General features: G+C 45.8%; 1 protein-coding gene across 1 annotated transcript in view; it reads right to left on the reverse strand.

Moving 5' to 3' along the window:
- ablim2 (actin binding LIM protein family, member 2) overlaps positions 1–16,929 on the reverse strand; it is a 180,332-nt gene that overhangs the window by 76,533 nt on the left and 86,870 nt on the right. The window contains exons 10-12 of the mRNA XM_078407171.1: positions 15,745–15,891; positions 10,795–10,827; positions 4,882–4,999 (exon numbers count right to left, since the gene is read on the reverse strand). Coding sequence (XP_078263297.1) covers positions 4,882–4,999; positions 10,795–10,827; positions 15,745–15,891 — 298 coding nt within the window. The remainder of the gene's footprint in view (positions 1–4,881; positions 5,000–10,794; positions 10,828–15,744; positions 15,892–16,929) is intronic.

The following is a 16,929-nucleotide window of genomic DNA, read 5'->3' on the forward strand; positions in this document are numbered from 1 at the left end:
GGAAGGCAGTGGAGGCCAATTCACTGGATGAATTTAAAAGAGAGTTAGATAGAGCTCTAGGGGCTAGTGGAATCAAGGGATATGGGGAGAAGGCAGGCACGGGTTACTGATTGTGGATGATCAGCCATGATCGCAATGAATGTCGGTGCTGGCTCGAAGGGCCAAATGGCCTCCTCCTGCACCTATTTTCTATGTTTCTGTCTTCAACACCCCATTGTCTATCTGACATGCAACTTTAGGGAACCATGTACCTTCTAATGCAAAAGTTTCAGTCCAACACACTAGACAATATATTGTGATATGACTGCCTTGAGATGGAAATTTGTAGAGATTTGTAGAGGATAATTATTCAATTGAATCTTTCTTTTGGTAAGCATCAAAGGAATTTTTTGCCCCGAGTAATTTTCCACAGATCAATAATCTTTCTCAAAGACTCAAGGAAATTCATGTTCCATTATTTGTGAAGTCGACAAATGAACAGAGTCTGACATTTGTCAGATCTTCCCTTGTCCTTTTAATTTCTGTAAGACTGCATTGGAAATTGGTGTTATAGGAAATAAAATCAACATGTTGTTCACCACAGGACATATGGGACCTGAGCCATGAAGCAAATTATGTGCATCATTCAAATCAAATGAGTCGATGTTATAATCAGGAAGTGTAAATTAAAATAATTCATTCAATGCTAAGTCAGGCCCAGGAAACTAAATTAAGAGGGAGATTTCACCACCATTATGGAATACTTTAACTCAACAATGAATTAAAAGAGTGTAGTAATACATGTAAATTCAAGAAAATGTTCAAAAATATTATATTTGAAAGACACAAAATATGTGATCAGCACTGAGAAATGACTAACAGGACAGAAATGATGGTTCTTGACTATATTTGTGTTTCTTTCTATGTTTTGTTTATCTGCTTCTGACTTATGATGTTGTGTGTTTTTTAATTATATTTTGTTCAGTATGAAGGGGGACGCACAATAAGCTTTGGCTTCAGCCTACACCTTTTTTTACAGTCAGAAAATATCATGTGCGATTATATTGTTTTATTTTTTGATACAATGATTTTGCACTATTTAACTTTCACAACAGATTGTATGGTCAATCTGTTGTATTGTATTGACCGGAAAATAAATAAATAAAATAAAATCATTGAATTTTAATTTCACTTTAAATTAGATTTTAATTTCCCAATCTCACTTCATCATCGTTTCAGCCGCGTTGGGGAAGACCTGATGAGTGTCGATAGGCAGCAGTTGCTTGTGGGATAAAAGGCATTTGACAAGCGACATCCTTTTGAAAGACGTGTTGACACGTGTTCACGTGTTCTGGGCTAACATGTGTAAAGAGTGAAATGCCTAGCTGGTAAGGTGAGGGAACCTTGGATGACAAAGGATTTAGATTTCTTTTTAGATTTAGAGATACAGCGTGGAAACAGGCCCTTCGGCCCACCGGGTCCGCGCCGCCCAGCGATCCCCGCACATTAACACTATCCTACACACACTAGGGACAATTTTTAAATTTTACCCAGTCAATTAACCTACATACCTGTACGTCTTTGGAGTGTGGGAGGAAACCGAAGATCTTGGAGAAAACCCACGCAGTTCACGGGGAGAACGTACAAACTCCGTACAGACGGCGCCCGTAGTCAGGATCGAACCTGAGTCTCAGGCGCTGCATTCGCTGTAAGGCAGCAACTCTACCGCTGTGCCACCGTGCCGGATATTGATGAGGAAATTTAAAAAAAAACATATGGCAGAGATCGATAACTAGGACTGGAGGAGAAATATAGTGTGGGAGAGAACCTAAAGAAATTAAGAGGGCGGAACAGTGGCACAGCGGGAGAACTTCAGCGGATGTATTCAAGAGAGGGTTAGATATAGCTCTTAGGGCTAACGGAATCAATGGATATGGGTAGAAAGCAGGAACGGGGTGCTGATTTAGGATGATCAGCCATGATCATATTGAATGGGGGTGCTGGCTCAAAGGGCCGAATGGCCTACTCCTGCACCTATTTTCTATGTTTCTATCTACTGCCTTACAGCGCCAGAGGCCCAGGTTCGATCCCGACTACGGGTGCTGTCTGTACGGAGTTTGTACGTTCTCCCCATGACCTGCGTGGGTTTTCTCCGAGATCTTCGGTTTCGTCCCACACTCCAAAGACGTACAGGTTTATAGGTTAATTGGCTTGGTATAAATGTATAAATGTAAAATTGTCCCAAGTGTGTGTAGGACAGTGTTAATGTGCGGGGCGGATTCGGTGGTCCTGTTTCCGCGCTATATCTCTAATCTAAACTAAACTAAAAAGGAGTCACGAAATATCCTTTACATTAAAGACATTTTTTTTAGTATACCAGGAGCAAGAAGTTAGGCAGGGAAAGAATAGCATCCCTTTGGGGTCATTTATGTGTGGAGCCAAGGGGTGTGGGCAAGTGTTGACATGAATATTTCTCAACTGTATTCACCGAGAAGGACATGGGAGGTCAGAAGAAGGGTCTCGACCCGAAACATCACCCATTCCTTCTCTCCTGAGATGCTGCCTGACCCGCTGAGTTACTCCAGCACTCTGTGTCCATGTTCTCCTGAGATGCTGCCTGACCCGCTGAGTTACTCCAGCACTCTGTGTCCATGTTCTCCTGAGATGCTGCCTGACCTGCAGTATTTTGTGAATAAATACCTCGGACATGGGAGGTAGTGAGTTCAGGGAAGGGCTCGTGGAGCAGCTAGGTTTTCAGAAGGATGTTATTGGATGTATAAGAGTCGATACATTTCCGGGCCTGGGTGAAAGTGAAAAGTGAATGTTGCTAGTGAAAGCAAAGTGGAGATAGCTGGGGCCCTGATGGACGTCTGTGCAAGTGAGGTGCTGGAAGACTATTGTTCCTCCATTTCAAAAAAGCAGCTGTGATAAGCCAGGTAACCACAGGGCTGGTTTACTACCTGAGCTCAGTGTTAGGGAAACATGCAAAAACAAATCGTATTTGCTGCAGAACATTACACATCCAACAACTAATGTTACTTTCCCAATCCACTTCATCGTCCATTCGTTCATGACCTCCATTGCCCAGTCTGCCGTTGCAATTGTCCCCTAACAACATACAAACTAGGACACTCAACATCTCCAGTCCGCTCCATCATTCAACAAGATCGCAGCTGATTGGATTGCAGCCTCAACGTCACATGGCCACCTACTTCTAGTAACATAGCACCCTGATCTGTTTAGTACTGTTAAAACTATTCACAATGCTTCCACCGCCCTTTTGAGCAAGAGAGTCCTAAGTATTAATGACCCTCAGAGAAGGGATGTCAGCTCATCTCAGATTTAAACGGCCCACCCCCTTGTTTTAACGTTTTGAAGTATGCCTGACATTCAGAGACCTCTAAAAACTATTGAAATCAAATCAGCTACGAAAACAAATTAGAGATATTAATTTTAAACGATGAACTGAATAGAACTAATAAGAAGAGAAACTTACTTTTTCCTTTGTGTAGGAAGGAACTGCAGATGCCTTTTACATCGGAGATAAGACACAAGATGCTGGAGTAACTCAGCGGGTCAGGCAGCATCTCGGGAGAGAAGGAACGGGTGACCTTTCGGGTCTTCTGACTGAAGAAGGGTCTTGACCCGAAACGTCAGACTGAAGAAGAGTCTTGACCCGGAACGTCACCCATTCCTTCTCTCCGGAGGTGCTGCCAGAGTCACACCAGCATTTTGTGTCTTACTTTTCCCTTTGCTTGTTATCAACGGGCCTATAATCTCCATTGAAGTCAATGCAGGTTCTGACCCCGCTGCAGGATGAGCCCGCCCCGGAATCTGAATGGAAATGCTGGCAATTGCAGCGATTCACCTTTCATCATCTTTTACACCTCCGTGGTTAGAATAAAGCTCATTGGAATCTCCTGGAATCAATTTTGCTGGCTCAGTGAAACATCCTTTCAGTGAAGGCACAGAATAGCAATTCGACCATAAAAGCTAATTCTCTGTGATCCTCATTGGATTTTCCAACAGACAGCGTTTTATTTTTATGACTTGGATGAAGGGATTAAAAGTACCATTAGCAAATTTGCAGATGATACAAAGCTGGGTGGCAGTGTGAACTGTGAGGAAGATGCTATGAGGTTGCAGGATGACTTGGACAGGTTATGTGAGTGGACGGATGCATGGCAGATGCAGTTTAATGTGGATAAGTGTGAGGTTATCCACTTTGGTGGTACGAATAGGAAGGCAGAGTATTATCTGAATGGTGCAAGTTAGGAACAGGGGACGTACAATGAGATCTGGGTGTCCTAGTGCATCAGTTACTGAAAGGAAGAATGCAGGAACAGCAGGCAGTGAAGAAAGCCAATGGAATGTTGAGTATAGAGGCAAAGAGGTCATTCTGCAGTTGTACAGGGCCCTGGTAAGACCGCACCTGGAGTACTGTGTGCAGTTTTGGTCTCCAAATTTGAGGAAGGACATTCTTGCTATTGAGGGCGTGCAGCGTAGGTTTACTAGGTTAATTCCCGGAATGGCGGGAATGTCATATATTGAAAGACAAAGAAAATTCTCTGCCTCAGAAGGCCGTGGAGGCCAATTCTCTGAATGCATTCAAGAGAGAGCTAGATAGAGCTCTTAAGGATAGCGGAGTCAGGGGGTATGGGGAGAAGGCAGGAACGAGGTACTGATTGTGGATGATCAGCCATGATCACATTGAATGGCGGTGCTGGCTCGAAGGGCCGAAAGGCCTCCTCCTGCACCTATTGTTTATTGTCTATTGATTCTTTGGTTCGATGTAGGTATTTATTTAGTCAGTTTCGTTGGTGACTGGGAAGCAGAAAACCTAATGATATTTTCTGTTTGGTTGTTCTTTAAGAGGAGATACTATAACAGGGCAATTATTACCTGGTCTGTGGAAATGTTGTGGTGAACGAGACCAATTTGGTGTATAGCGTCCGTAGCCAAGAGATGCAAAGGATCCAGGACTGGAGGCTCTACGCTGCCTCGGCCCTTCCTCTTCACCCTATAAAATATAAACATCCATGTGCTCATGAGCAGGCATCAGTATCTTGTTACTTGTTCAGAACAATCAGTCTTCACAACATTAGGTTTAGCATTGGGCTTCCGAAATCGCCACACTGAAGGTTCACTGCAGTTCCAAGGTGCAAAGTTTAAGTTTTCTCTTACTGCAACGCTCAGAAGAAAATCGAACCTGTTAGTTTCAACATTGGGTATATACACGATTTACTTTAGTTCGGTTTAGTGATGCAGCTTAGAAACGGGCCCTTCAGCCCAGGGTGTCCTCGCTGACCATCAATCAACTGTGGTGTAGGAAAATAACTGCAGAGGCTGGTACAAATCAAAGGTATTTATTTCACAAAATGCTGGATGCATTCCCATTTCTCCTGCATCCAACACATCAACCTCAAGAACTGACTGTTCACTTGCTGCCTAATATATCCCACCCCTTGACAGGTGCCATTGTAACAAGATAATCAATGTTATTCACTTCACCTGTCAGTGGTCATAATGTTTTGGCTGATCGGTGTGTATAAATATATATATATATGCCATGGCATACATGAAGATGGCATTGATACTAGGTCCTGTCTTACTTTTTTATCTCAGAACATGGGTAACCAATGTAGACAGCAGTATAAGAAAATAACTGCAGATGCTGGTACAAGTCGATTTATTCACAAAATGCTGGAGTAACTCAGCGGGTCAGGCAGCATCTCAGGAGAGAAGGAATGGGTGACGTTTCGGGTCGAGACCCTTCTTCAGTCTGAAGAAGGGTCTCGACCCGAAACGTCGCCCATTCCTTCTCTCCTGAGATGCTGCCTGACCCGCTGAGTTACTCCAGCATTTTGTGAAATCAATCACCCGTTTATACTCGTTCCATGTACGAAGGAACTGCAGATGCTGGTGGTTTAAACTGAAGATAAGACACAAAAAGCAGCTGGTAACTCAGCAGGACAGGCAGCATCTCTGGAGAGGATTCTCTTCGTTCTAGATTCGATGTTATCCCAATTTGGACGTGGGGGCAAACCGGAGCATCCGGAGGAAAACCCATGCGGCCACGGTGAGATGCGCAAACTCCACGCAGGTAGCAGCTGAGGTAAGGATTGAACCCCGGTCTCTGGCACCGTGAGGCAGCAGCTCAACCAGCTGTGCTACTGTGTTAGACAATAGACAATAGGTGCAGGAGGAGGCCCCTATGTCAGATTTAAGGGCCCCTATGCACCCTATGTCAGATTTAAGGGTGGATGGGTGATTGCAGTTCAGATTCAAGATTTGCACTCAAGATTTCAGTGATTTGAGCTCTCAATTCTGGCTGAGATTCTAATGAAGCGCAAAGGCAGGCAGGTTGGAGAGCAGAATGACAGAGAGCATTGGGAACTGAGTTGTTATGGTTAGATGCTGGATGCTTAATCCAGACAGCTGATCTTGATTTAGATTGCAGCTTTACGAATTTACCAACTGGTCCATTATACCGTACAAGTTTATTCAATCTTACAGAATGTTAACAATGCGACAGCAGGCATTGGGAACAGTCAACCCTCATTTGAACGGACACCATTATAACGGATTTCAGATGTAGTGGATGGACCTGCCCATGGCATCCTTGGCCAGCACGACCTCCCTGGCCGTTCAGAGTCCCGGCTTCTGACGCCACCCCCGACTTGCAAAGTGCTCCATCGAGCCACTCTTCAGCGAGCCCCACCGCAAGGTCCGGTTCGCCGGCTGCTGTTGCGGCTCACGTTGTAGCCCCTGGGGACAGCGATTGGCTTCAGGCCGCCGCCACCAACAGGACTCGCTCGGTCACTGCGGGGCTTCCCTCCTCTCCCAACTGCTGCACCTTCCCCTCGGCCCATCACTCTGCCCGCACCCCCCCCGATCGCCACCTCCTCCTCTGTTTCCTCAGCCTCAACCCACCCCACCCCACCCCACCACACCCCACCCCACCCCACCCCACCCCACCCCACTACACCCCACCCCACCCCACCCCACCCCACCCCACCACACCCCACCCCACCCCACCACACCCCACCCCACCCCACACCACCACACCCCACCCCACCCCACCCCACCACACCCCACCCCACCCCACCACACCGCGGCCTCCTCCATTTCCCCGGGAGTCGCTGACATACTCCGCCTTGGAAGCGGCAGCTGGAGAGAGGAGAGGGTGGACCCGTCGGTGGCGGCGGCCTGAAGGGAGCGCTGTCTCCAGGGGCTACAACGTGAGCCGCGACAACAGCCGCTTCACCCAGACCGTGCCCGTGGGTAGAGAAGGGCTCGCTGGTGCAGACCACCGCGCACTGCTTCAAGGTGAAACGACACAAAGTGCTGGAGTAACTCAGCAGATTGAATCAGTCTGAAGAAGGGTCACCTATTCACGTTCTCCAGAGATGCTGCCTGACCCGCTGAGTTACTCCAGCACTCTGTGTCCATGTTCTCCAGAGATGCTGCCTGACCTGCTGAGTTACTCCAGCACTTTGTGTATTAACCGTCACCTGCGGTTCTTCTTTTCAACTACCTACAATGATAATACTTTACTCGGTTATAACAGACAATCGGCAATGACTCCCTTCTTGGAGGGTCTCGACCTGAAACGTCAGCCATTCCTTCTCCCCAGAGATGCTGCCTGTCCTGCTGAGTTACTCCAGCTTTTTGTGTCCATTTCCCATTCCCCTCAGCTCCTGGTTACCTCCGCCAATCCTGTCCCAGGTTCTGTTATTATCCACACCACTCCCCCACCTGCCGCCTGCCACCGATTCACCCGTTTTCACCTGAATCCATCTGCTCCATGCAAACTCTGGCCTCGCCCCTCTTTGTACTTGCTATTTCCTATCTGCCCTTTCAGTCGGGGGGGAGGAAGGTACTTAACTTGAAACATCAATTGTCCATTTCTCTCCACAGATGGTGCCTGATTAGCTAATTTCCCCCTTGCAGTTTGCTTTTTGTACATCAATTATTTTTGGTTTAATTAATCCACTCTGGAGAGAAGCAATGGGTGATGTTTCGGGTCGAGACCCTTCTTCAGACATTACTCCAGTAGATTTTGTGTCAATCTCCTGAGAATCTCTGGTTCGTTTCTGTTCAAGTGAAGGAGTAACATTTGAGATCATATTGAGAACCGCAGGGCCATGCACCGGGAGCGGACGGGCGCTTTGTGTGGAAGGCAGGAGTGAATCATCACACAAACTGCACAACTGCCCATCGCATCAGGTCATCCCTGCCACGTCAGAGGAAGAATCAGAGTGGGGTGGAGGGAGGGGAGGGGGTGGAAGGAGAGGGGGGGGGGGGGAGAGGGGAGAGAGGGGGGAGAGGGGAGGGGAGGGGGGGAGGGAGGTGAAGGTGCTCCACCAATGCAGGAGAGGTTTGGGCCCAATGGGTCCACTTGGTCTAGTTACCCTCTATATATGTGAAAACTGGCTGTAGTCAGTTGTGTGATGAACCTGTGAGCCGATACCTTCATTGTCCTTCTGTGAAGGAGATTGGTGCTTCTGTTCAAAGCCAGTGCATCTCATTTTATGAGCCCTACATGCAAGTCAAGCCATGAGGAGAAAAAAAACAAGATGACATCCTTCAAATGGAAGGTATTTATTCACAAAATGCAGGAGTAACTCAGCAGCATTTTGTGAATAAATACCTTCGATTTGTACCAGCATCTGCAGTTATTTTCTTATCCTTCAAATGGAAGGTATTTATTCACAAAATGCTGGAGTAACTCAGCGGGTCAGGCAGCATCTCAGGAGAGAAGGAATGGGTGACGTTTCGGGTCGAGACCCTTCTTCAGACTGACTTCACAAACGGTGTTCCCTGCTGCGTGCAAAAATGCAATAGACATGAAAACTAAATGCCATTAATTGTCCTTCAGATCTGAAAAGATTGGCAGTATTGGAACATTTTCCAATGGGCCAGAACAGAGCATATCCAAGTGCCTGATGAAATGTTAACAGTTCTGGAGCCATCCTTCTCGTTATGGCACACATTGAATCCAGCCCACCAAGCAGCCTTGACCTACAGCAGTTGGCCGACCGTCACGACAAGCCCATGGATGATGTCATCTCCCTGGCCCTACAATCATCTCTGGAACACCTGAACAACATGGATACCCACCTCAACGATGGCTTTGCTTTGAATTGAATTGAATTGAATGCATTTTATTAGCCAAGTATGTATACATACAAGGAATGTGCCTTGGTGCTTTGCTTGCAAGTAACAACACGATACACCGCTCTCTCCCCCTCTCTGTCCGCTCTCCCGCTCTCTCCCGCTCTCTCTCTCTCTCTCTCTCTCTCTCTCTCTACACTCTCCCGCTCTCTCCCGCTCTCTCTCTCTCTCTCTCTCTCTCTCTCCGCTCTCCCGCTCTCTCCCGCTCTCTCCCGTTCTCTCTCTCTCTCTCTCTATACACTCTCCCGCTCTCTCCCGCTCTCTCTCTCTCTCTTTACACTCTCCCGCTCTCTCCCGCTCTCTCTCTCTCTCTCTCTCTCTCTCTTTACTCTCCCGCTCTCTCGCTGCTCTCTCCCTCTTTCTCTCCACTCTCTCTCTCTCACCTCTCCCTCTCTCCACTCTCTCTCTCCGCTCTCTCTCCCTCCCTCCCTCCCTCTCTCCACTCTCTCTCTCTCTCTCTCTCTCTCTCTCTCTCTCCCTCTCTCCCTCTCTCTCTCTGCTCTCTCCGCTCTCTCTCTCTCTTTCGCTGCTCTCTCTCTCGCCACTCTCTCTCTCTCTCTCTCTCTGCTCTCTCTCTCTCGCCTCTCTCGCCACTCTCTCTCTCTCTCTCTCGCCTCTCTCTCTCGCCACTCTCTCTCTCTCTCTCTCTCTCTCTCTCTCTCTCTCTCTCTCTCTCTCTCTCTCTCTCTCTCTCTCTCTCTCTCTCTCTCTCTCTCCCTCCCTCTCTCTCTCTCTCTCTCTCTCTCTGCTCTCTCTCTCTCTCTCCCTCCCTCTCTCTCTCTCTGCTCTCTCTCTCGCCACTCTCTCCCCCACCGCTGTCTAAGCGACATGTGAGCAGGTTGAAAAGGCGAAGCTGTGGGGCCACGCGCGCGTGCGTTCGTGCGTGCGTGCACAACTGATCCGGCCCGCATGAAGTCGCACTTTGCCCATTCCGGGCCATGACCTAAAATGAGATTGACACCCCTGAGCCAGGACTGAGTGTAGTCCTGACCTCCCATCCACCTCACTGGAGACCTTCGAACTCTCTTAACTCTGTCTTATCATATTTTACCTTTCACCGACTGTTGTATCCTTTATCCTTTATCTATACACTGTGGCCGGCTGGATTGTAATCATGTACAGACTTTTATTTTAGTTTCTTTGACTGGTTTGCAGACAAACTGGACTTGACTGGACTGGAGGCCAATTCTCTGAATGCATTCAAGAGAGAGCTAGATAGAGCTCTTAAGGATAGCGGAGTCAGGGGGTATGGGGAGAAGGCAGGAACGGGGTACTGATTGAGAATGATCAGCCATGATCACATTGAATGGCGGTGCTGGCTCGAAGGGCCGAATAGCCTCCTCCTGCACCTATTGTCTATTGTCTATAACAAAAGCTTTTTCAATGTACCTCAGTACACGTGACAAGAATAAACTAAACTACTGAGGTTCAAATGTCAATAAACCAGAGTACATTGATATTTTAATGACTACCTGAAATGTATAGGTAGACACAGAATGCTGCAGTAACTCAGCAGGTCAGGCAGCATCTCAGGAACGGGTGACGCTTCGGGTCGAGACCCTTCTTCAGTACATATGTTTAATTTCCTATTGCTGACATCTTTTAGAAGCTCAGAAAATAACATAAGTGGAAAATTACCTCAGATTGTGTTGAATAATGCTGTCGAGGAGGCTAGGAAAAGAAAAAAACATGTGTTAGTTCTTAGAAACTATTACGTTAAGTAAACTGATATATTATCTACAGGAGTGCCTTTTTCAGTCAGAGAGTTGTGAATCTGTGGAATTCTCTGCCTCAGAAGGCAGTGGAGGCCAGTTCTCTGAATGCATTCAGGAGAGAGCTAGATAGAGCTCTTAAGGATAGCGGAGTCAGGGGGTATGGGGAGAAGGCAGGAACGGAGTACTGATTGTAGATGAACAGCGGAGTAATATTTGCAATTTTCCAATTGTCTGGAACCACCCCTGACTCGAGTGATTCTTGAAAGATCACCATTAGTACTTTCACAATCTCTAAAGCCACCTCTGTTACCTGGGGTGCAGTCCATCCGGTCCAGGTGACTTATCCACCCTCAGACCTTTCAGCTTTACAAGCACCTTCTCTTTAGTAATAGCCACTACACTAACTTCCACCCCCTGACTCTCTTGAATTTCCGGCCTGTTACTGGTGTCTTCCATTATGAAGACTGATGCAAATATATATTCAATTCACCTGCCATTTCTTTATTCCCCATTATCACTTCTCCAGCATAATTTTCCAGTGGTCCAATGTCTACACTTGCCTCTTTGTTACTCTTCATATATCTGATAAAGCCTTTGCTATCCTCTTTTATATTATTGGCTAGCTTACTTTCATATTTTCTCCCCACATTGCATCTTTAGTCACCTTCTGTTGTTTTTGTTTAAAGATTCCCAATCCTCCAGCTTCCAACCAATCTTTGCAATGTTATATGCCTTCTCTTTTATTTTTATGCTGTCTTTGACTTCCCTTGTCAGCCACGGTCGTCTCATTCTCCTGCTAGAATCTTTCTTCCTCTGCATTTTCCAAATTGTTTTGCCAGAAATTCCTACCATTGCTGTTCCACCAACATCCCTGCTTGGGTCCTTTACCAAATCAACTTTAGCCAGCTCCTCCCTCATGCCTCTGTAGTCCCATCAACAGTGATATCGACACATCTGATTTCATCTTCTCCCTCTCAAATGGCTGGTTGAATTTTATCATATTACTAGACCAAGTGGACCCATTGGGCCCAAACCTCTCCTGCATTGGTGCCCTCTCCCTTCTCCCCCACTCCCCCCTCCCTCCCTCCTCCCCTCCCCTCCCCTCCTTTTAAACTTTAAAATGTGAATAGCTTTAAAAATATAACACCGATTTCAATAAATCTACTTGCATTATCACTAAAGTGACAATGGTGAGTAAGGTGGGCCTAAAATTGTCGCGCTATCGTGTACCGTTTTGGCTGAAGTTCAGTCACAAACAAGATAACAAACGAGAGTTTTAGTATATAGATGGTCGCTACCTCCTAATGGTTCCGTTACCTTGAGCTCCCTAATCAAATCCCGTTCATTAGACGACATCAAACCCAGAATTGCCTTTACCCTGGTAGGCTCAACTGCAAGTTGCTCTAAGAAACCACCTCAACGGCAGTCGACAATTTCCCTCTCTTGGAGTTCAGTATGAATCTGATTTTCCCAGTCTACCTGCATCTTGAAGTCCCCCATCACCGCCGTAACATTGCCTTTCTTGCAATCCATTATATATATATCCTGATCACCCCCTCCCCGGGCACTTTCCCCTGCAACCGCACGAGATGCAACACCTGTCCCTTTACCTCCCCCCTCGACTCTATCCAAGGACCCAAACGGTCTTTCCAGGTGAGACAGAGGTTCACCTGCACCTCCTCCAACTTCATCTATTGTATCCGCTGCTCTAGATGTCAACTTCTCCACATCGGCGAAACCAAACGCAGGCTCGGCGATCGTTTCGCTCAACACCTGCGCTCGGTCCGCCTTAACCAACCTGATCTCCCCGGTGGCTGAGCACTTCAACTCCCCCTCCCACTCACAGTCTGACCTTTCTGTCATGGGCCTCCTCCAGTGCCATAGTGAGGCCCACCGGAAATTGGAGGAACAGCACCTCATATTTCGCCTGGGCAGCTTGCAGCCCAGCGGTATGAACATTGACTTCTCCTACTTTAGATAGTTCTTCTGTCCCTCTCTTCCCCTCCTCCTTCCCCATTCTCCCTCTACCTTCCTGTCTCCACCTATATGCTTCCTTTGTCCCGCCCCGCTGACATCAGTCTGAAGAAGGGGCTTGACCCGAAACGTCACCCATTCCTTCTCTCCTGAGATGCTGCCCGACCTGCTGAGTTACTCCAGCATTTTGTGAATAAACACCTTCGATTTGTACCAGCATCTGCAGTTATTTTCTAACACTATATATATCCTAATGTTTCCACACCGTGGGGGGCTGACTCTCCTGGGTCCCACTGCCCCCCCCCCCCCTCCTACAGGGAACCTCAGTAATGATTCCACTGGGGGATGTCAGCAACAAGGTTTTAAAGAAATAAACATTACAGAGGCAACATTTTAAATCAATATCTCAAGGGAAATAATACATTGCATAAAATCCAATAGTTACCATTTGTTGAACTGTGTGATCAGCGAAGCAAGTTGTAGATCATAAACAATTTGTCTAATTTCTGACATCTCATGCAGGACCAATTTATGTTTAGTCTAGCTGCTGTTGGCATATTATATTATTTTGTCAAGATATATCTTGCCATATTATTTGGGACTCTTGGGGGCGGTCATTAGATGTACAGGGTGGTGTATATATATGGGCATAAGGGGCAGGGAGTGCCAGACAGAGCGAGGGAGAGAACACAGTTCCCACCAGACCTGGACAGACCAACGACTGGACGGACCTGGGACAGAGCAGCCAGCTGCGACTTGTATGCAAAATAAGTAAAGCCTGGTATGTTCATCTCCTTGTTTGTAGAACTACTTCAATAAACAACTAATTACACTGGAAATAACGACGAGTCCAGAACCAGGGGCCACGGTCTTAGAATAAAGAGGAGGCCATTTAAAACTGAGGCGAGGAGGAACTTTTTCACCCAGAGAGTTGTGAATTTGTGGAATTCTCTGCCACAGAGGGCAGTGGAGGCCAAATCACTGGATGGATTTAAGAGAGAGTTAGATAGAGCTCTAGGGGCTAGTTGAATCGAGGGATATGGGGAGAAGGCAGGCACGGGTTACTGATTGTGGATGATCAGCCATGATCACAATGAATGGCGGTGCTGGCTCGAAGGGCCGAATGGCCTCCTCCTGCACCTATTTTCTACGTTCCTATGACTGGAAGATCTGTTCTGTTGGGTCTGCGTAAGATCATGCCTACTCCATGTGCAGTAATGGCAATTGGAAAATAAGTCATTAGAAAAGTCGGAAAGTTGTCATTACATTTAGTAAATGATAATTACTGTGCGCATGGGCAATACTTTACACAAAGAAAATATGAAAGGGAAATTACATCTGAGTTAAGGTGTGTCCAATTCTCCAAATTCATCAGAGTACACACTTTAAAACATGCGCAAAGCATTAGTGCAATGGATTGAAATACTGTGTATAGCAGGGTGATATTTTTTCCAATCCACCTGCCAATATACAAGCTGTGTGGGTGCTGATATCCTGCTGTAAGACCTTTCCACCATGTCATGAATCCTTTTTTTCCCACAACTGCAGTGCAGGATCATAAAAAAGTGGCCACAGATCGATGTCTTCATGCGTCAGAACTACTGAGCTCAAACCACGCCTTCAGGCCACATCACAATAGACAATAGGTTCAGGAGGAGGCCATTCGGCCCTTCGAGCCAGCACCGCCATTCAATGTGATCATGGCTGATCATTCTCAATCAGTACCCCGTTCCTACCTTCTCCCCATACCCCCTGACTCCGCTATCCTTAAGAGCTCTATCTAGCTCTCTCTTGAATGCACTCAGAGAATTGGCCTCCACTGCCTTCCGAGGCAGAGAATTCCACAGATTCACAACTCTCTGACTGAAAAAGTTTTTCCTCATCTCCGTTCTAAATGGCCTACCCCTTATTCTTAAACTGTGGACCCTTGTTCTGGACTCCCCCAACATCGGGAACGTTTCCTGCCTCTAACGTGTCCAATCCCTTAATAATCTTATACGTTTCGATAAGATCCCCTCTCATCCTTCTAAATTCCAGTGTATACAAGCCTAGTCGCTCCAGTCTTTCAACATATGACAGTCCCGCCATTCCGTGAATTAACCTAGTAAAGAGAGTCAAGAGACTGGATGCAAGACAATTTATGGAATGCCTCTGTATTTAATGGCAAGTTTAGGAGCAGAATAAAAAGTCAGATGTGTCTGTGATTATTTACAATGTGCTCTTGACTGCAGTTGCTCAGGGACTTAAATCTGGACACTGTGACTAGCCTTTGTTGGTTCTCAGTGGAACTGAAAAGTGGCATCAGCCCAATACAGTCAAATATTTAGTGGAGTAGCACACAGCACTATTTCAATATATGTGCGGCCCAACATGCACCACGCAAAACTGATGGACCAAAGGAATAATTAAAATGAGCACATCTTGGACTACTAATGTTACACAATTAATACTTGAAGGTAGAGATTCTCTGGCTTGGAATTTTCCCTCTGGTCAGGTAGTGATGAGATAATGTAATTCCCAAATGAGAGGCCTGTTTACATTAAAGCGGGAATTCTCAGGGCAAAATGTTCAATGAATCATGGTATGAGCAGAAACATAACTAATTTGTTTCATGGAGACCAGTTTGCCGCAAGGAAAGGTCATACAGTTTCACAAAATTCTACTGTCACATTATGAAGGAAAGAGAAACTCACCCTTTAAGGAAGGCCAATGATCTCGATCATTACATTAATATATTAATATTTTAACAAAATCTCTTCTAGCTGCAATGATGAAATTTGGCTTTTTTTTTCCCCTCAGGTAATTTGTTACCAACATGAAAATCATCTTATCTCATGCAAGGCTTCCCAGGAGAAAATTTCACGCCTATTTTCATTAAGTAATACGAGTTGTTCAGTACCTCCCCCATTCTGTGCCTGTCAATAGAAGAGTACTTGGTATATGGTGCGTAGGAGATCATGTCAGGACGATCAATGTTGTAAATGGCCTTAACTTTGGGAAGTGCAGCCAGATCCCTATAGTCAAGAATCTCATCGTCTAGCTTGGCCTAAGAGAGAAAGAACAGAGGACAAATGCAAGAGACAATGAGCAGGAAGCATACAAAACAAAGGAACCAAATTAGAGTCAACTGTTTCCAATATTAGACTACAGATAGTGTCGTTCTGTTATAAAGCAAGGGCTTCGAACTGTTTATGTATGTGCTGTTATGTTTGTGTGCCATTGTATGTTCGTTTCTTAGTACCTGAACTGATGTATATATTATTTATATTATTTATATTATTTATTGTTTCTTAGTACCTGAACTGATGTATATATTATTTAAGAGTAAATTGGATAGGTATATGGATAGGAGGGGATTGGAGGGTTATGGTCTGAGTGCAGGTAGATGAGACTAGGTCAGGGAGAATGGTCGGCGTGGACTGGTAGGGCCGGACAGGCCTGTTTCCATGCTGTAGTTGTTATATGGTTATATAGTTATATGTACAGCACTTTGGTCAACGTGGGTTGTGTTTAAATGTGCTAGACAAATAAAATTGACTTGACTTTGTTCCTAAGAAAGCCCGTGTGATAGAAAATCACAATATAAAACAACAGTTGAGTCAATAGGGAAAAGGGGGTTGGAGACTAGTCTTTCAAAGACAAATTTATTTCTCCTGCAGGATTTTCAGAAACAAACGTCTCCTTACAAGCTACAAGTTTACTTTTCTTACTCCAAGCTAAAAATACTTAACACTATATTACATAGTTACATAATTGAACACAGCTATTTTGCACAAGTGTCAACAATGGATAGGGCTTGTCTATTTCCATGGCCTACCACAGTTATAGTAAAAGCTGTGGTGTTAAGAGATAATGATGTCCGACTACTTCAAGGCAGGAACATGAAAATAACTTTTTTTGCCCCAAGACAGCTTTTCTTTACCTGCTTGCCAACTTCCAAAGTAACTTTTATGTTGTATCTATAGTATCTGATCAAAAACACGTGGCAGTATAACAAATTGAGTCCAAATTGTTTTTCCTAGTTCAACAAGGTGGTGCAGCGGTAGATTTGCCACCTTACAGCGTTTGCAGCGCCAGAGACCCA

Source organism: Rhinoraja longicauda, chromosome 1, assembly GCF_053455715.1.
Source record: "Rhinoraja longicauda isolate Sanriku21f chromosome 1, sRhiLon1.1, whole genome shotgun sequence".
Classification (NCBI taxonomy): Eukaryota; Metazoa; Chordata; class Chondrichthyes; order Rajiformes; family Arhynchobatidae; genus Rhinoraja; species Rhinoraja longicauda.